The sequence below is a fragment of the Sardina pilchardus genome, chromosome 15 (genome assembly GCF_963854185.1).
Source record: "Sardina pilchardus chromosome 15, fSarPil1.1, whole genome shotgun sequence".
Taxonomy (NCBI): Eukaryota; Metazoa; Chordata; class Actinopteri; order Clupeiformes; family Clupeidae; genus Sardina; species Sardina pilchardus.
In genome coordinates this window covers 8,128,619-8,148,045 of record NC_085008.1, presented here as the reverse complement: position 1 = coordinate 8,148,045, position 19,427 = coordinate 8,128,619, and the positions used below count along the sequence as shown (strand labels likewise).

General features: G+C 44.0%; 2 protein-coding genes across 3 annotated transcripts; both read left to right on the top strand.

The window, feature by feature from the left end:
• The first annotated feature begins 1,538 nt into the window (after positions 1 to 1,538).
• On the top strand, positions 1,539 to 10,501 carry abhd17ab (abhydrolase domain containing 17A, depalmitoylase b). 2 transcript variants are annotated; one of them, XM_062515600.1, is made up of 6 exons: positions 1,539 to 1,734; positions 2,501 to 2,543; positions 2,857 to 3,251; positions 4,722 to 4,916; positions 6,066 to 6,245; positions 8,415 to 10,501. In XM_062515600.1, the coding sequence occupies exons 3-6, from the start codon at positions 2,863 to 2,865 to the stop codon at positions 8,638 to 8,640; spliced, it is 990 nt and encodes a 329-aa protein (XP_062371584.1). In that variant the 5' UTR covers positions 1,539 to 1,734; positions 2,501 to 2,543; positions 2,857 to 2,862; the 3' UTR covers positions 8,641 to 10,501. The 2 variants fall into 2 exon arrangements, with proteins under 2 accessions (XP_062371584.1, XP_062371585.1); XM_062515601.1 differs by lacking the exon at positions 2,501 to 2,543.
• Positions 10,502 to 14,235: 3,734 nt separating this feature from the next.
• On the top strand, positions 14,236 to 18,755 carry LOC134058337 (Krueppel-like factor 9). Its single transcript, XM_062515599.1, has 2 exons — positions 14,236 to 14,995; positions 16,211 to 18,755. Exons 1-2 carry the CDS (start codon positions 14,512 to 14,514, stop codon positions 16,444 to 16,446), a joined length of 720 nt encoding a protein of 239 aa, XP_062371583.1. The 5' UTR covers positions 14,236 to 14,511; the 3' UTR covers positions 16,447 to 18,755.
• Positions 18,756 to 19,427: the final 672 nt, after the last annotated feature.

Genomic DNA, 19,427 nt, shown 5'->3' with positions numbered 1-19,427 from the left:
CTCAGGATTGGATGTTGTTGATAAAATGTGTTAAAATTAGTGACTTTTGTGCTGTGTTGAATGATTGATTAAAGATACCAAACTTTGTTTTTAAAAATATCAAAATTGAAATGTGGAAAGGGTTTAATAATGTCATGGAAAAATAGCTGGGCAATTTTTTTTACACATTAGACAACCACATTTCAGTCTTGTTTTCTCTTCTCTGTACGTCAAAACTATGTATATAGATAGCCTAGAAAGATAGATAGATAGATAGATAGATTACTTTATTCATCGGCAAAGGTAAAGTATGGTGTTACAACAGCAATTAGCCAAAGGGGAGTTATTGTACATAGTTATGGCAGTTGGCAGGAATGATTTTATAACTGACTGAGTCTGTGTGAAATTACCTGTCCAGTTGTAACTTAACTCCAAACTTAGGGTTGTATGATGTGCATTAACAAGCATAAAACATTCAACTTATGATGCATAGTTTTACGCTATTTGTATTTAAAATATTCAGACATATTTTCAGTGAAAGGGAGTTGATTGTACAAACCCTTTGTGGCCTTTTATTGCCTTGTCAGCTGTTCTAAACCACGACGATCCTAGCTCATGTGATATCCATTCCATGTAGCATCATGACCACAAAATTAAATCTGCTGTTGTCATGACAGGGGAAGCTGCAGCTGCAGCAACAGTTGGTTATTTCTGCTCTTAGACAGAGTTGTCTCATTGCGGAACCCAGCCTGGAATTTTATTCATAGCCTAACATGTATTCTGTAGTTGTTTAGATTTCTAGTATCATTAGGCCTACAAGACCAGTGGTAAGTACTGTAGCCTATACATTAGTAAAACATTAATTCAGAGGGCTATAACTAATCTCATATTTTTTACTTTCTTCACTCTTGTGAACACTTTCAAATAAATTATTATAGCCTAGAGAAATCCTGTGGTCAAGGTTTAATTTAATTCCACGACTGAATTGGCCTAAAGAGAGGAAATTTGCAGGTGTGAAGTCCGTGGCATCTGTGTTAAAGGAATGCCAGTTACTTTTTTTTTTTAATTATTATTCACCGTCTAGGCTACGTTAAGCTTTCACACTTCACTTCAAACACATTTCAAAAGCTGCTGCAAAATTTGAAAAACGTTGAAACCAGTTTGAAACAAATAGTCTTTCTTCCTGAGAATACAACTTAATTGCAAAGTTTCTCATTGAGATGGCAATTCCAGGAAATATGTCTTCCTCAATCCATTTTTCACCATAACTGTTCACCCAGCTGCTGCTACAAACAGTGATACTTTCCTTACAACTGTTACAATGCTGTTTAGGCAGATCCTTTGATCGTGATTGATAGAATGCTCAAATCACAGAGACTAAACATTGGTTAGTCTTTTGATAGATATTTTAAAAATGCTATGAGTTATTATTGAATGCCATTGTCTGACTTTCAATTTACGAGTCAGATGAGTTTGACAACAACAAAATGTAAATGTTCTTTGGAAGCTCCTCCTCTAATGTCATGTCACCGTCATTTCCGGATGCGGTAGAGTAGGAGTGAAAAAAAAACACTGCACAATTAGCCGACCAACAGATTAATAAATGACAGGAGGATACAGATCTCCAGGATCACCGGCAGCAGATGTAACTCGAAAAGCAATTATTTGAGAGGTTATAGAATTTATCTTCAGACAAGACATGTTAACCTCGCGGTCCAAGAATTGATCCCTTATCGGAGAAGTCGGTGTTTTCAGGTTTGTAGCTGGCTAAGTGCTAGCTAGCTGGCATAGCTTTCTGCAAGCTAGCTAGCTACTTAACAAGACGAGTAGCTAGGAAATTCGGCTTTGGCTTGATGTCGCGGAGGGACCGAGCGGACGCTACATGGATAAATTGTATGCGAATGATTTAACGGCGCCAATGTAAACATCTGTTGTAATGTCACAGCCGGGTCTTTGACACCTCGTCTACACGCTAACCAGCGTTTAAGTTAATAGCTAGCTAAGTGAGGAAGGTCAACATTTTTGCGGCAGCAAACTGACTAATAATACCACTAACATTGCCATCTCGTTGTCACTGGTCCATATATATCCTTCAGTGTCATTATAGCGTGAATTGAAGTCGATGTCCGCTTTGTTTTCAGATTTGTATAACCCAAAGCGATAGCTATTTTAAAATATTTTTTGTTCCGTTCAGCCTGTCTATTTCTGACAGACTGCCTTTGATCGGATGTTCGTTAGGGTCGCTGTCCCATTTGATAGTTTACAAACAGCCTGTTGTAGTTGTCAGGGGGCTGACTTGGCATATGTCGTCATGTTTCTCGCCCTTCATTCCATAAACGTGGTGAAATAGTCACTTTTCTGAAGCTTTATCAGTGAGTTAGGTACCAGTTTTGTAAAATATTGCTGCCCTGAGGCTTTTGTGCAGTCCAGAAATCTATTTGGATCGTGGTACCATTTTTGTGTGCTCAGAGCCTCTCATATGCAACTATCTGGACTGACACTTTTATACCTTCAAAACCAGTGCTTGCTTTTTTCTATTTATTAAAGGAATACTTCAATATCAGGTAATTGCGTTTTTAAAAAACTTTAAACACATTAAGAATTTTCTTAATAATATTTGATCACTATAATGGGAATGTTATGAATAACAGTTATGTCACATGCCAGTTTCCAGTTCTGACACATACGCTGCTATTCAGTTATAACTTATTACTATTATTAATTATGTCACCATCAAAGGCATTTCAGTGTCCCCTTTGGGCTTTAAGTATCCCACACTGAGCACACCCACGCTCCAGCAGTGGCAGTGGCACTGAGTTCCTTTTGTTTTGTTTGAGTGTACGGTTAACAGTGGTCTTCTTCTCTGTCCTCCCACAGTGGACAATGAATGGCCTATCTGTCAGCGAGCTGTGCTGCCTCTTCTGTTGTCCCCCGTGTCCCAGCCGCATTGCTGCCAAGCTTGCCTTCCTGCCCCCGGAGCCCACCTACGCCCTCCTGCCCGACCTGGAGGCAGGGCCCGTGCCCGCGGGGGCGCCCCCAGCGACGGGTCTGCGGTCGCGGGGAGGAGGGAGTAGCGGAGGCGCCAGCGGGGGCGGAGGAGGGGTGGCGGGCAGCACTGCGGCCGGAGAGGGCCGATGGAAGCTGCACCTCACAGAGCGGGCCGAGTTCCAGTACTCCCAGAGAGAGCTGGACGCCACAGAAGTGTTCTTGACGCGCTCCAGCCGGGGCAACAGAGTGGGCTGCATGTACATCCGCTGCGCACCCTCCGCCAGGTGAGCGAGACGGACAGAGCTCGAGAGAGCAAGAGCTGCTGTTGGGGACGGGAAGAGGACAGATGTGGAGATGCAGGCAGGCAGGCAGGCAGAAACAGAATGAAGGAGCAAGCGAGAGTGAGAGAATAGACAGGAGAGGTTGGATAGGTATTTAGAGGTGTGGAGTAGAGAAGAGATGGCCAGAACTGTCTAACTCACCCTGTGGCACACTTCAGCCCAAAACTAGGTGACTGAGGGTGTGAGCACAGCGTCTGTGTCCCTTTGATATTACAGGTGTTGCATCAGAGGTGGACCTCTGTCCTGCTCAAGCTGCTTTTCCCCGTGGTTTTTTTTCAGTCCTTTTGTCTTGCCTCCTGTCTCCATGTGTCAAAACTTCCTGTGATAAGCTCACCTCCCCCTGTCCACTCTTGCCACTTATTTGCATGGCATCACTTCTGTTTCCTCCACTCTCCACATCTGACCCATTTCCTAGTTTTCTTGCCTGTGTCAGCTGTCTCTAACCTTTAACTCTTCCTCAGCAGACAGCCTATTGTTGTCTCCCCAGGCAACTCGTTTCAAGCAGCTGTTGTGTTGCTATTCGTGCTATTTACGAATGTTGTTGGTGTTGGTAGAAAAATGTAGATGTTTGCTATGCATCCTGCCCGACTTGTTTTTTCCTTTGGATGTATTAAAGACTGAATGAGGAGTCTGGATTTAGTCATTTAGTCATCTGTCGCCTCAGAAAAGATCATTTGATAATTTTAAGTTATACATCTTGCATTGATTTATTGGTTTAGAATTTAACTTTTTTCATTATCAGATGTGTGTGGAAACATGTCTTTATATGGCGGTGAAAAGTGTTCACTGCTGTGGTGTTCTGGTAATGTCAAGAAATGGAAACTTTCCTATGGTTTTTAGTTTTGGCCACTGTTTGAGCAATGCTGGGACGTTTTAAAGGTTAGGAAGGAAACGATCACAGATCATGGATCGTTCGCGCTGCTCAGAACCACCAGTGACTCAGTCTCAGTGGTTTCAGCTGCAAGAGCCACTTGTAAGCTAAATCCAAGTGGTTTGGTCTTGTTGCCAGTTACATTGCCAGCTTTCTTCATTGCCCTACAGCCTGCACATACTCATGTTGAAGTGTGTGTAAACTTTAGCTGTGTGTTAAGATGACCTGTTTTTAGCAAAGCAGTCTTTCACATTCATATTTGTGCTTTCATACCACGAGAATGTTAAAAAATGCCGGTGGAAGAGTGCCTTTATTTTTGTCAGTGGCATACATTATGCTGCACGGTGGCAAAAAAAAAGCCCGGTGGGAACAGTTTAATTAGTCACATGTAATTAGTGACATCCTTCAGGGCAGGGAGACCTGCGACTCGGAAGCCCTTGATAATACGGTGCGAGCGAGACTGACAGGATGAAGAAGGCACTCCACGGGCCGTGTGCCATTCTCAGTCCTTCTCACCCACTCTTGTCTGCATCTCCCCGCAGGTTTACCATCCTCTTCTCCCATGGCAACGCCGTGGATCTGGGACAGATGAGCAGCTTCTACATCGGCCTGGGCACACGGATCAACTGCAACATCTTCTCCTACGACTACTCAGGCTACGGCGTCAGCACGGGCAAGCCGTCCGAGAAGAACCTCTACGCAGACATCGATGCCGCCTGGCAGGCTCTACGCACACGGTAGGCCCCAGACATTCCTTTCACCCTCTCAGAGAGTGCTGGACGTAGAGAGACCTGGTCCTGATTAGGGGTGGGTTACGACAGGCCAGGGACATTCCTAAGGCAAGATCTGCTGTTGCATTCTTGTAATGTAGAAATGTTTTTTGGGAAGAATCATGTCCCAGCTCAGACGCTAGCTCTCTTATTCTTTTGGAAAACCCTGGGTCAGGAGAAATGGATTTGGTCCCAATTTGATATTGAAATGTTCCCACAATCTACTTAACTTATCATGAAAGGACTTTTTAGAGTGGCCTTTTTTATGAGTTTTAATTGTTTTTTACATCACTATCCCAAAACTAACACTTAAAACTGATAGTTCTTTGTTGCTGTATTACATAACATTGATTGTGCTGAAATTGAAACTGTATAATAACCAATAATATATGTAATGATAATGTTGATATATAGTAATTATAGGCACATGTATTGCACTTGCAGATATACTGTACATGTCATGTAGAATAAGCTCCCTGATTATGTGCTCTGTTTACCAGAAAGTTCAGTTTTTAGTCATGACATGACTGCTCTGTAAGTTGATGCTGATCAGCCTGAATCCGTCATCCCAGGCCAGGCATATGAGGCATATCATTCTTTGATGCAGGAATCTGCAATGACTGCAGACTAGCTGTCTGCCGCTGATCAAGTGGCTGAAAATGAGCAGGGAATGAATCTTTCACACTGAATTCTGGAATGAGGTTCACGTTTGTCAAGCCTGGTGTAGTACCAGGAACTGCTTGGTTGTTGATACTAGTCTGTTGACATTCCTTGTAAGGGTCAGCTGTATTTGCCTTGGGCCTCCCAAGTCAACCTAACTTCCTTGAAAGTGTGCTCCCTATGACGGATCCTGTCTGATTTGTGCTAGATCAGGGCCAGACAAGTTACTTAGTTACTTATTCATTTGGCTGATGCCTTTATCCAGAGCGCCTCACATGCATCAATTATTGCAAGTGCCAGTCTCTCTGTGGTAATGTGCCTTACTCAAGAGCACAACTCCTTATCCACGGTGTTACCACTACACCAGATGTTGCAATCACTTAAGGACATAATGGAGCAGCTTCATGGTTTTGCGTTCTTGCTGTTTTACTGTACTTGCTTTTCCTCTGTCCGCAGGTATGGCATCAGTCCTGAGAACATCATTCTGTACGGGCAGAGCATTGGCACTGTGCCCACCGTAGACCTAGCGTCACGGTACGAATGTGCGGCAGTTGTCTTGCACTCCCCTCTAACCTCGGGCATGCGGGTTGCCTTCCCGGACACAAAGAAGACTTACTGCTTTGATGCTTTCCCAAAGTAAGTGTCACTGTTTCTCTGTTGGTAGCCTTTCTCTGCTCACTTGAAATCCCCAAACCAGCATATGAAAATGAGCCACGCCAAAGTAGACGAGATTGTTATCAGCTTACCACCTGTGATTGAAAATGTAATGCGTCATAGATTTAAGCTCAGTGCTGACCTGGGTGATCCCAGGTGAACCTGTTAGCATATTTGAATTTGCTTTGCTGGTCTATCTTGCAATTCTCCCATTGGAGTAGACTTCTAAATCACCCAAAAACCTGGGCATCTGATTTGTTATGGAGTGGGATTTGTACAATGACGGACAGAGGAGGGCAGTTGACACTTCCAATGGCTATGCTGCACTGATGGCTTCAGTTTTAAACAACATAGACATGTAATTTCTTTGAAATTGAGTTAACAAATGCTTGTAAAGCCTTAATTTACAATCAAGATGTGTTTGCTGTCCTCAGTCACAATTGCCTTTCACAATGGGGAATAAGTCTTGTGTGAGCCAGATTAGCACAGTGAGCACAGTGCTGTAAGGGTGTGTTCACACTTGGCGTCTTTTTTTTTTTTTGCAAGAAAAGTTGGCCAGGGTGGTTTTCAGATTAGAAAAAATGCTGAGTCCAAAATGTATTCGAGGGAGGGAGTCTTTTGCTGCCAAAGTGATGTGTGCTAATCAAGAGTTAATGTTAGCTAACATGCTAGTCTTTCTAGCAACTGCTATAAACTCACACACTGACCTGAAAATATGTCCAGTTTTACTCCACTAATGAATATGGTGATACGTCGATCGTGTTTTATCCACTATGGTCTCCATTTCCTCTGGTTGTTATGGGATGCGAACGTTCCTTTACTCAGCCGTAATTGGTCAGCTGTCAAAAAAGTGCTTGACATATGGCGCTAGATGTTGAACCTTGTTCAGCTTTAAAAAGATTGTTTGAGCTGCTGGAAAAAAATCCTGCTGATAGCGTTTTAAAAAGCGCCAAGGACCTTTTTGAAAACACATTTTACTCCATAGATAATGTAATGTAAAACAGATGCGGGCAACTTCAAACAGTATGAATATAGCCTTATTTTTCATTGTATCATAATTGGTCTGGTAGTGATCGAGCAGATTGACTGACTGAAGGGCCTGTAGGCTCGCTTACATCTGTGCATATTTGTGATGCTGCCACAATATGGTTGCACTCACTGCCTTACCCCTGCCGGTGCCCGGGCAGTTGGCGCTGGGTTAGCGCTACGCAGTGCCAGGCTGGGCGCAGGGGTGCCGCTGGTGCTGGAGCTGCAGCTGTGCTGAATGCCCGCTCTGTTCTCCGCAGGGTCGCCCAGTGTCCTAGCCCAGCTGTCAGGCACACCGTGCCGTATCCCACAGCAGCCCTGCTGTCTGCGCGCACACACACACACACACACACACACACACACACACACGTGCACAGGCAGCTGAGGTTAGCATTTGCTGTCTGATGCTCTTGAGCTGGGGAAAAAACACTCATCTGTGTTATGTGTGTGTGTGTTTGTCTGTCTATGTGTGTGTGTCTGTAACTGTGATATGAAGGAAGCACTTGTTGTCTTTCCCATATGTTACATGCAACGGTTGAGGATGTGTATGGTTTTTGCGAGCTGGTCATTTAGGACACCGAAGAAATTCCTCAAGCGCAACTGATGGTGCAAAGGTCATAAAATTCAGTTATGAGAAGCATTTACTAAAGTGCCTCAATTCAGTTTTCTACCAGCCCTGTGTGATAAGGCTGATGGGGCACTGAGCACCATTGTTTGGGCAACATCACAGACACAGCCAGAATCAAAGATTCTAGGGAGCTATGCTCTAAACTCTCTGGTCAGAGCAGTGAGATAAAGAGCCTGGAGTGTTGTTGAATTGTAGAGTGTGACCTAGTGAATATTTTTTTATGAGCAAAATGAGAGTGTTTTGTTTTGATGTTGTTCATATTTTTGCCCGTAATTGCTGAATAGGTCAGCAATGACTGGTGAAATGCCTCTGGAAAATGGTCTGCAATAATGTATTGAGATGAATGTAAATGAGATGTAAATAAATGAAATGGAGAGGCATTCATGTCACCTCAGTCATGGATATAACGGCTCCTCTGACCTCTCTGTCTGTCCCTTGTCTTTCTCTTTGTCCATTTCTCTGTCCTGTCTACTCATCTGGTCATCTCCGCATTGTAGCATTGAGAAGGTGTCCAAGATCACGTCACCGGTACTCATCATCCACGGGACGGAGGACGAGGTCATCGACTTCTCCCACGGCCTGGCCCTGTTCGAGCGCTGCCCCAAGGCCGTGGAGCCGCTCTGGGTGGAGGGCGCTGGACACAACGACATCGAACTCTACAGCCAGTACCTGGAGCGCCTGCGTCGCTTCATCGGCCAGGAGCTAGCAGCGCAGCACACCTGAGAGTGCCCTGCACGCACACACACACACATACATACACACACACACACACACACACACACACACACACACACACACACACACACACACACACACACACACACACACACACACACACACACACACACCACAAATGCACACATCCAGCCACCCTCCCTACTCTTTCTCTTCTGCCTCCCCTCCTCCTGGGCCAAGGTCTGTTTAAATCCACCCCCCTCTAACACACACACACACACACACACATACACACACACACACACACACACACACACACACACACACACACACACATGCCCCCAGTCTGGAAGGGAGCTAGTGGGCGGTCTCTGTCTGTCCATGGGCCTCTGAGTCACTAAAGGGGGGATGGTACTGAGCACCCACCTTCTCAGAACTGAACGAGTGAATATCTTTTTATCTCTCACTGTTGTAGTCTTTTTTATTATCATCGTCAGGACTTCTTATTATTGTCTTGAGCCAGTTACAGAAAGCCCCTCACATTTTTGTTTTGTTCTGTTTTGTTTACTTACTATCCCCTTCTCCAACAATCCACTAAACGTCATGGTGGGCAGTGGACTCACCTCTCACCCATCTACACCAGCTGACCCAGCATGGCGCTGGAGGGTGACACAGGCAGGACTGGGACAACACACACACACACACACACACACACACACACACACACACACACACACACACACACACACACACACACACACACACACACACACACACACACACACACCACCTCAGGCCCCTTCTCGCACCTCTCATCCGCCCTCTCGTTTGTCTCTCTTCTCTTCCTCCACGGACCCTCCCATCCTCCGTCACACCTTCCCTCTGTTGTGGGGGCGCACACCGGCCGGCCGGCCTCAGGTGCTGAAAGTCGTCTCCCTGTTCCCTCTTCCTCCTCCTCGCTCACCTCGCAGCTGGGCCGAGGTGTGTCTGTGGCGCCGATGACATGTGATATTGACCATTACTCCAGCTCCGGGGTAACTCAAGCACACTGGCCGGCTCTTTTGTCTGCGGATGCTTGGCCTCTATCTGAGCCCTGTCAGTAATCTCGGAGGGAGGGGGGATACAGAGAGAGGTGGGGGCAGGGGGTTGGGCCCCTTTCCTGACCTGTTTTGGCTCATTATAGACACTGCAGACTAAAGCATTAGGTGTCCATTCTAGATGCAACAGGCAGCTGTTGAAGATATTGAAAACTGAACCCCTCCACCATTGCTGTTGAACAAGGGGGTTTGTTTTCTAGAATTCAAACTATATGCAGAAGTGAAGTCTCACAAAGGAATTATTGACTACCTCCCCCAACCCCACCAAACACAAAGAGATTCTCATCCCATCAAATTGCTCATATTTGCCTGAGAAAACAGAGATGTGACAGTGTTTTTTTATATAAATATAAACCAATTTTCCACCAATTGAATGCCTATTTGTTCATAGTTCATAGACAAGCTTGACAAATAATAATAATAATAAAACAAAAACAGTTACTCACACCTACACCTGATTTCATAATGGTCACCAGTCAAGATTTAAATAGAATGTAGTTGACTCTGATAACATCATGTGTTGAATTTGAAATGACCCTAGTGAAACTTGACACCTAGGCTAGCCTCAAGTCTTGATCAAATAGTCAATGTAATGTGTAGAAATATATGAGACCAAGTACAGCTAAAATGGGAGGGAAGCTTTCATAAATCACACAGTAAATGAACCCATTGGCTGGAATGGGCTTTGATTGTTTGTTGGTTTTTATTTCTGATCATGTGTTTTAAAAACAAATCATAATTCAGTAACACCCACATATTTTGTCTGACTGACTGTAAACATACTATAAAATTGCTACACTGTTACATCCCTATTTTGTTTGGCAATGCGTATTTCTGTAGTCTCTTGTTTGAAAATGGTGGATTTGGGGGAAGGTGGTGGCTTGTCCCGGCAAACAGCTGTCTCGCTGCTAGCTTTATGGAGACAGCAAATGTTACAAAAAAAATGTTTGTTCCAGTTTTTTCTTGTTCCTAGTTGAAAATATGACAGCAGGTTTGTCTTCAGAATTGGACATGGAAATATTTTGGATATTCAGAATTGGATTATGGAGATATTTTTTGTCAGCATTGAGTGCTAAATGTTCTTTTAGTTTATGTACAGTTTGATCGAAAGCCTATAAAGCATTTAGTTGATGTTGGTATAGCATAGCTATATGTTAAACAAATATTTTTAATCACATGTCCCTGATGGTCTTCAAATTAGCACCTTCATGGCATTTCAAATTTTAACCTATTCATCTTTGAACCCCATTCTTCAGAGGTGTATCACACTACAGAGTATATCTACAAATGTATAATCACATATGCTAGTTGTCTCTTGATAAAGACCCTTTTTTAACTAAATATCACCCCAGAAATCTCACGGAAGTCATGAATGGATATCACCTCGGTGATGTGTTCACACACGCCCTAAAGAGGGAGTTGTGTTACTTTTCATCTCTTTACAAGAACCGATGTCCTTGTATGGATTACATTCAAAACCATTTTTGATACAATATTTAGTACAGCTGACTCAAGTTCTACAGAGACAGAGACACTTACGAGTCATTGTGAATCACTGGGCCCATGCTGGCTGTGGCCACAGTGTGTAACTGGGTCAGTCTTCTTTAGACTAAGCTGTTTTAAGCTGTTTGAACTGGATGAAGTATTAAAGTGAACTTGCTGCTGAAGACAAGGATCAAACACTCTAAATGGAATGAAAAAGGCCCAACCCTTCCTTTACATAGAAATCAAGCACGTTTCCTGCATCAATGCAAGTTTCCTCTGTGCAGTTTGCATCAGTATCCCTGGTTTTATGCTCGAGTCTGGATTGGTTGCAAGGGTGCCTTCTCCTCCGTGCATTTGGACAGTAGAGTGCAGCCTACCAAGTCCTCTCTGGCTCTGAAACATTGGTTAACACTATATTAATGAAGGGCATTGATTGGAAGCTAGACTCAACATTTCAGACTAGAGTTTTTACACACAGAGCTTACAAGGATGATGCCCATGCTTTTGATGTCCACTTCAATTAGCCTGGTAACCCCTTCATTTTTCTCCCTCATGGCTTTTCCCAGTGCAGTTGATTCCAAATCGATTGACACACCAAGGGCATGTAGCCTACACCACAGAATGCAACCAAGATTATCCATCTACCACTTTATTGGTAGTGACACATGTCTGGACTCAGTTTTTTTTTCTTTTCTTCGTTGGACTTTTGTGGGTTGTGATTTCAAAGTTCTCGTGTAAATAACCAAGTAACCAACCAAAGGCAAAAACCCAAGTTTGATGCTTGTTTGTCAACACACTTAATCCACTCGGAACACCTTTGAGTGGGTCGATATCCATCAGAACCAAAGACTCACAGGTCTCAAAGCTGAAGTCCACTGCCACCCTACTGTCCCCGGGATGTGGCATGGAAAGGGAATTTTAACACGGGCCAAACCAGGATCCAATGAAGACTGTTACTCAGATAGGCGTGTTTTATAGACATTCAATACATCTACACATCTGCTGAAGCAGAGGACGCAGGGATTTGTCAGATGATGCAAGCAATACACGGCCGATCTCTGAGTCTAAAGGGGTTCGATGAAACAGCATGCTTGTATGGGAAGGGGAAGGAGTGTGTGTATGTGTGCTTGTGGTGTGCCAGTTAAGCCACACACACACACGCTCATGCACACACATTCTTTTATCTTGTTTAAAGAAAAAAAAAGGATAAGTTATAGAGAAATGTCTTTTTTTATTATTCAAATGTATGTACTGTACTTCAAGTTGTATGCAGATCTTGCAGGGCTTTTTTTCTGCTTTGGGGGGATGGGAACCAAGGGAATTGGTGATTGGAGTGTTTTATTGTATTCTACTTAAGCATTGTTATTTTTAAGTTGTCAAAGAAAATGTATGTCTTTTTTCCTTTTTCCAAAATTAATTGAACAGAAGATCTTAGGAAATAAAATCATGGATTGATTACTAAGCTTCCTTGGCCTTTTGTCCTGCGGGAAGGCCTGGTTTAACCATTATAGAGCCAGGCAGCTGAAATGGATTCATAAAGAGACCATAGAAAGTAATTGTTATGTAGTCTATTAAACACCGACCGGTGTTTAGCAGCAAATGGCCTCTACAATGTTTGATGTGGCTTTTGGACAATAATATGCCCTCCGAGCCATGCGAGTCTTTTCTTCTCGCTGCCCTGGTTTGCATACTGTCTGGTGCACACCCACTGTAAATCAAGGTTAATACCTCGGCGCATCGGGCCCTTTTTTTTCATGTCCCTCCTGGCTTTGAGTAAACAAAGAGCATTATGAGCAAGCTCGGGCCCGCGGTGTGGGAGGCTGCCACACAGACAGACGCCTGTATGTGTGTGTGTGTCGTTAGAGTGTGGGTGCTGAGAGAGGCGAGACTGGCGGGGAGTGTGTGTGGGAGGGAGGGGTGGTGGTGGTGGTTGGAGTTTGGTGGGGGGAAGGAACAGAGGATGACAAGGGAGGTGGGGAGGAGCTGGGGGGTAGGTGGTGTGCATGGGTGAACAGATGGGCTTAGCTGTTATCTGTGACAAAAAGATTCCAATTATCTGTCTCTTTTAATTACTCCAGCGCGAGCCCTATGTCTGTCCACCCCTTCTCTCTCCGTGTGTGTGTGTGTGTGTGTGTGTGTGCACGGCGACAGAAGAAGAGAGAAGGGAGCGAGCACAGTGCTGCCAGATGGGATTTAAGCCCCCACACCGCCTCCCACTGCAGCCCTGGCAGACAACACATATACATGAGCACATACACGGGACTCCTCCACAAACGCCCTAATCGCCTGGCACGTGGATTAGGCTTCAGTCAATGCAGCAGCACTTCCTTCTCAGCATTGTTCTCACAGTACGGCTGGTGGTGGCGGTGGCACCGTGATGTTCAGTGATCTAACAGCGCGGCACACATAGTTCGCCAGCTGTTGCGGAAATGTGTTGTCTGTTCTGTTCTGGAGGGGACTACTGTTGCACACATTGACCCAGACTGGATGCTGTTTAGTAGGGAGGCCTTCTGTGGCCCTCAGTCAGCTGCTCTCTCAAAAGCATTTTTTAGAGAGTGCTCTTTGTTGTTAATGGCATTTATGTAAGCAAAAGCATCTTACAGGGGTAATTGGGCATTAATGAACCTGAAAATGAGTATTCACCTTTCAAATGAGTATAAGGTCCATGGAATGTTATTCAAGTTGGCTGATGTCAGGCCTATCTAAAAGACCATGGAAGTCAGCATTTAAAAAGCAAGACCTGAAGGTGGATGTAGGCTAGTGTAACTGTTTCACTTAATTGAACTGTCTACTGAATAGCAAGAAATGAAACCCCCCGCTATTCTAAAGTTGACATCAACCATGGGCCTACACGAGAAGTCAAAATGGTGTTCTTTGTCTGGTTAAAATATATACACATATTCTCAAAAACTTATTTTCTAAAATTCAAAGGAAGTTCTGTGGCTATGTCGTCAGAGCTTGTTGAGATGGGTGGAGTGGGCGTGGGTTGTGGGGCATCATTCATCCGCTTTGTAGCCCTCGCGGGGGAAAAAAACCGCTTCAGAAACATTTCTTCCTACAGTAGACGTCAGAAGGCGTCACCCTCCGTGTTTCCCTGAACGAGAGCGCTCGTCAATTAAACCGGTTTTCAGACACAATGACCGGCCTCCCCAACGCACATTATTGTAAGTAGTGTGCCATGAGGGAGTCGCTTCTTAAACAAGGATACAAAGGGATGGTACGTACCACGTTTTATTGAACTTGAATCTTGCATTTTAACGTCGAATTGCGCGGTACGCCGACATTTTCACGGCAGCCTACTTTTCGACATACTTACTACCTTATCTCGTGGAAAGCTATGGCAATGTTTGCGTACTCTGATTACTTTGCTGCCGAGTGTCTGGTGTCCATATCAAGCGGACCAGTCTTGCATCGCCCGACCCCAGTTCCCCCCGACACACTGGGGCCCCTGGACCTCTCCCTTGGGGAAACTGAGGTGTCGAGGGAGGATAGAGAAGTTCGTGACACGCTGAAAGACGGGGCTATCACTGCGGATGGGATTCTAAATGGTCTCCGTGGAAAGTTTCGACCCATGTCGGTCAACTCGGAGAGCAGCAACTCCTCCGATAACTTCTCGTGTGGGGAAAGCGGTTATACCACGCTGTCTGATTCTACTACTGCGACCCCCAACATGACCCCCTCCGCCACACCGACGCCCAATGCTCAAAGAGGACAATTAAACGGATCGCCGAATTTAAAGCGACATCACTGTACATTCAGTGGATGTGACCGAGCATACGGCAAATCATCGCATCTAAAAGCTCACATGAGAACCCATACTGGTAAGTAGGCTAATGTATGATTACGGAGACATTTGTAAACTTGATTAGCCTATTTGTGCTTGAAATGATCGGTCTAATAAATGAACACATCACAGAATGTGGACAGCACTTACCCTGCAATATGTTCGCTATAACATTGAATTCCTTTAGATTGAACTATTCGAAAATTAATTTGACACAATAGACCCAATCAGTAGCCCATTATAGGCCCTCCCATTCCCTGTCCACGTTGTGAGCAGCAGACACCAGGCGTGGGCGATGCATATGCAAGTAGGCTAATATGCTTCCGTTTAGGGCTTCTCGGAGAGTTACTAGTCCCTTTATCAGTATATAGGCCTATTGTGTGATTTAAAAAAAAAATACTGTAGTCTTGCATAGTGTCACAAAGACAAGACGCATCCTTTCACTCAAGTAGGCTACCAAGAAATGCTTTGTTTGTGTTTGTTTACTTTAACCCTAACAAGCAAGTGGAAGTTTATAGTGTTGGACAGCAGTAGGGCTCACAACTGGGAGCACAGGTGGAAACATTCAGAGCCTAAAGGCCAAACTCGGCAAAGCGTGCTGATATTTGTGTTCAGCAGTGCCATGGAGTAGCCATTCCTCCACATATCAGAAATGTATTTATCTATTCCTTTTTTATGACTACATTTTGAAGAAGTGAATATTTGGCCCCAGCATACAGGGTTTCTTCAACCAAGAGCCATTGAAGGGCTCTTATTGCCTTTTGAGTCCTTCTTCCATGTGTTATTTATGGGTGCCTGACTTCAACATGGCTCCTGACTCTAAGATGGCTGAGGGCAGTGATGGTTTTGAGGCGGAGAGTTGAGGACAGGCTGGATGGTCATTATTTGTCACCTCATCCTGTACTCTAGTCTAGACCAAGGTTAAACCAGAGTATACTAAAGACCTTTGATCAACCATATTTCCATCAAAGGAAGGACAACTTCACATGTGTCCGTGTACTAGCAAGCTTAGGAGAGTGTCCATAGATAGTTAACAGGGTAATTCAGTGGAGTTGTAGAGGTTGCAATTGGATCTTCACAACCTTGCTTCCCTCAAGGATGCATCGTAAATCATATATGAACATGGCTAAGCTGGGAGGGTGTCACTATAATTGTGGTGCAGCAAGCCTACTTTTAGTTTAGGTGTGGTGCATCTTGCATCAGACATATAACTCTCTCTGTGTGTGTGTGTGTGTGTGTGTGTGTTGTACAGGTGAGAGGCCGTTTCCCTGCTCGTGGCCCGACTGTGGGAAGAGGTTTGCCCGCTCTGACGAGCTGGCGCGCCACATCAGGACCCACACAGGCGAGAAGCGCTTCCTGTGCCCGCTGTGTGACAAGCGCTTCATGCGCAGTGACCACCTGGTGAAGCACGCCCGCCGCCACCCAGGCTTCCAGCCCTCCATGATCGCCCGCAAGGGCGCCCGGGATGACTGTGCCCAGCTCCCTTGAGGGTGGAGACAAGTGCAGTCGTCCCAGAAATAGGGCACCGGGTCCAATTCGCCCATGTATCCTATATTATCCTAGATATAATGATGCCCATGGAGACCTACAGACTGTGTGCATTCTTTATAGACAACAACAGAACTCCTCTCATAAGTATTGTTTTGCAATTGTGATTTATTTTTGGATATTATTAAAGTAGAAGGGTATGCAGATGTAGACTTGTTATGTAGCATTAGTATTCTGTTGATTACATAGTGGTAACTTATTTTAAATATTCCAGTCTAGCTTTTGCAGTAGATGTAATAAGAAGAATACTGCTCTGTTGATAGCTTTTTAGCCCCCTATATTAGGTTTGTTCTAAAAAGAATGCTATGCTATGGTGGAGCTATAGCAAACTAAAGGTTGATCGATTTCTGTAATGTTAAATACTAACTTTTCCAGCATCTAAAAGCTTTGCTGCAGTGTTACACCAGAGTCTAGCAGGAGGTAGCTTTCAGTGATGTTAATTACACACATGCAAAAAAAAAGAAAAGAAATATTTCAGGGTGCAATAGGAATATTTAAAAATGTATCTGTTTTGATGGTGTATCCATTTTCAAATAGCTGCTGATGTTTTGTAAGTTTTCTGCTCTTGTTTTTCTGCTTTAACTGTGGTGGAAACACAGGACTGTGGTGCACTGTAGTCAAGATCCAAGGTCCAAGTGCTTCATCAAGTGCGACAAAGGACTGCCTTAATTAATGGAAAGGAATCAGATTTAAGCTGTCAGAGCTATTTGTTGGGGTAAGGTAAATGCACAAATCTTTCAGGGAATGTTTGCCTGTTTCTAATCCCATGAGAACTGCCTGTTGGGAAGTTTTACTCCAAAACCACTCCAAAACTCGAAAAGCAATTGGTTGTGAATTGCATTCTGCTCTGCCATAACCTTGGAATTGTAATCTTTGTGTTTTGCCAATTTTAAGACTGGTTATCAGATAGACAAGGCCAAAGTGGTTGCATGGACATTACTCAAACTCTGTGTAGTGCTTCACAAAAGAAAGGGTGTGGAGAAGGGGTCACCACCAGGGGGCACTGTCTGCAGCTGTCAGAAGAGAAGCTTTGTCCTCCTGTTTTATATGATGCAATCAGCTGTGTCTTAAACTGCCCCAAAACTAACAGTCTCTTTCAATTTGTCACGGCTTTGGTAGGCTTTTGGTAGGCTTTTGTACAGATGCATGAAATTTGTAGGTTTATAAGGAGAAATGTTTGAGACAACCCCACCTTGTCGGACATGTTTACATGGTGTTTTTCTCATAGCAACTGATGCCCCAAACACACAAAAACAAATTGTTGAGTTGAGTTAGCTTGAAGGGGTTACACTGGCCAGTATTTGAGAGACCATCTGCCCTATGTACAACCCCATGTTTCTTTTGAGGCTGTATTGTCCCTGAATTATACTATGTGCTATATGTTCAGATTCATTTCACAGTGGACTAGGTATATCCTAGCTTGGGAATCCCCATACGAACTTTCAGCAAATTTGGGATTTCCTCTGCAGGTCCATCTGGCTAAGAGGCCACTGAAGCCCATTTCCAATGTCCCAAAAACACGGGCATGCGAATACAATCTGCTAGATATGCCCCTGCTGGACGTTTTAAGTCGGTTAACAAATTCAAATTCAAATTCTTTTTATTTTATTATTGTCCAATATAATCAAGGTCTGATGTAAAGTGTCGGTACAGCCCAAATCCCTGATTCCATTCCTGTTTCAGACAGCTGGTCATTTGAGAGGAACAAAGCCATGCATTAAACACCAAATGTGAGTGGTGTCACATTTAATTGTAATCTGCTAATCATCTGTCTTTAGTGCCTTACAAAGGACCTGTTACTCGTTACAATAATAGCCTTTATATACACACACACACACACACCCCATTTATAATTGTATAATGCATGAATTGCATTCTAGACCTGAGGATATCTTTAAAAGATGCATATAACTGTTTGTTTATTTTGTCTTATGCATTATTAGGAACATCTCAGAGACATGTAGTACAGAAAACATTCCATTCCATAGTACCATTTACCTCATCGCGAGGACACTGGTTCACGTCTTCATGTATTGTCACGTCACGGACGCCTTTGTTTCTCAGGGTGGTTGTGCACGGTGTCTCCTTATTTAAAGACTAACTTTGTTTGATTTACCCTTGTTTAGTTTTGTGTGTTTTGTCTCTTCAACGTAATATTGTGGTTTGTACATACTCCATAGTATATAGCTGCTGTCAGGAACAACAAAAACAAGATATTTTGTAAGTAATAATAAAATAAATATGTTTTAAGACCGCGCTCCCGGCTCTTATTTTAATTCAGTGCCAGAGCTCTGTCTCTGTGATTTGTGTAGCGAAATCCTACAGATCCCTTGGGTATCAGAAATGACTGCGCTTCATGTATTAGGCCCGGAACTGGGCCTCAATTATCACACTCTGCTGCTCTGTGTGGAGTCACTCCCCCTTTGTGTAGAATATAGCTAACCAAGGGTCCTGTCTGTAATGATGAACTGAAGTGGGGTTTTTTTGGAGATTAATTGTATTAAATGTCATTGTGGGTCTGAGGTATACTGGAATGAATTTCAAAACGTACTACTCAGAGAGCCATTTCTCTGCGCCCCTCAAAGGATTAAATGAATGGTTGCAGGCACAGCCAGTGAGATTTGTAATACCCTTCACCACTGATAATTTCATATCTCTGTGAGGAACTGCAAGGCTGATGCAATGAGCAGAGGAGTACAAACACCACCATCATCAATCTGCATGGGCTGTTCCCTTCACCTGTGTTTGCCACTTGTGGCCTGTAGGTGGAGCACTTGACCTTCTATTAAAGGAGTGCTGCAACTCAAGCTCACATCACATCCACTTGATTTGCAGCCAAGTTGATAAATCCATGGCATTCAGCTGACATATTGATCACCCCCTCCTTCTATTTTGGTCATTATAATTCATGTTTTAATTAC

What these genes read in the sequence shown, in the direction of transcription:
- LOC134058337 (XM_062515599.1), top strand. Translation starts at nt 14,512, where the DNA reads ATGGCAATGTTTGCGTACTCTGATTACTTTGCTGCCGAGTGTCTGGTG. An exon ending in TCACATGAGAACCCATACTG is followed by an intron (nt 14,996 to 16,210) that starts GTAAGTAGGCTA and finishes TGTGTTGTACAG; the next exon opens with GTGAGAGGCCGTTTCCCTGC.
- abhd17ab (XM_062515601.1), top strand. Translation starts at nt 2,863, where the DNA reads ATGAATGGCCTATCTGTCAGCGAGCTGTGCTGCCTCTTCTGTTGTCCC. An exon ending in CGCTGCGCACCCTCCGCCAG is followed by an intron (nt 3,252 to 4,721) that starts GTGAGCGAGACG and finishes ATCTCCCCGCAG; the next exon opens with GTTTACCATCCTCTTCTCCC. An exon ending in TGCTTTGATGCTTTCCCAAA is followed by an intron (nt 6,246 to 8,414) that starts GTAAGTGTCACT and finishes TCCGCATTGTAG; the next exon opens with CATTGAGAAGGTGTCCAAGA.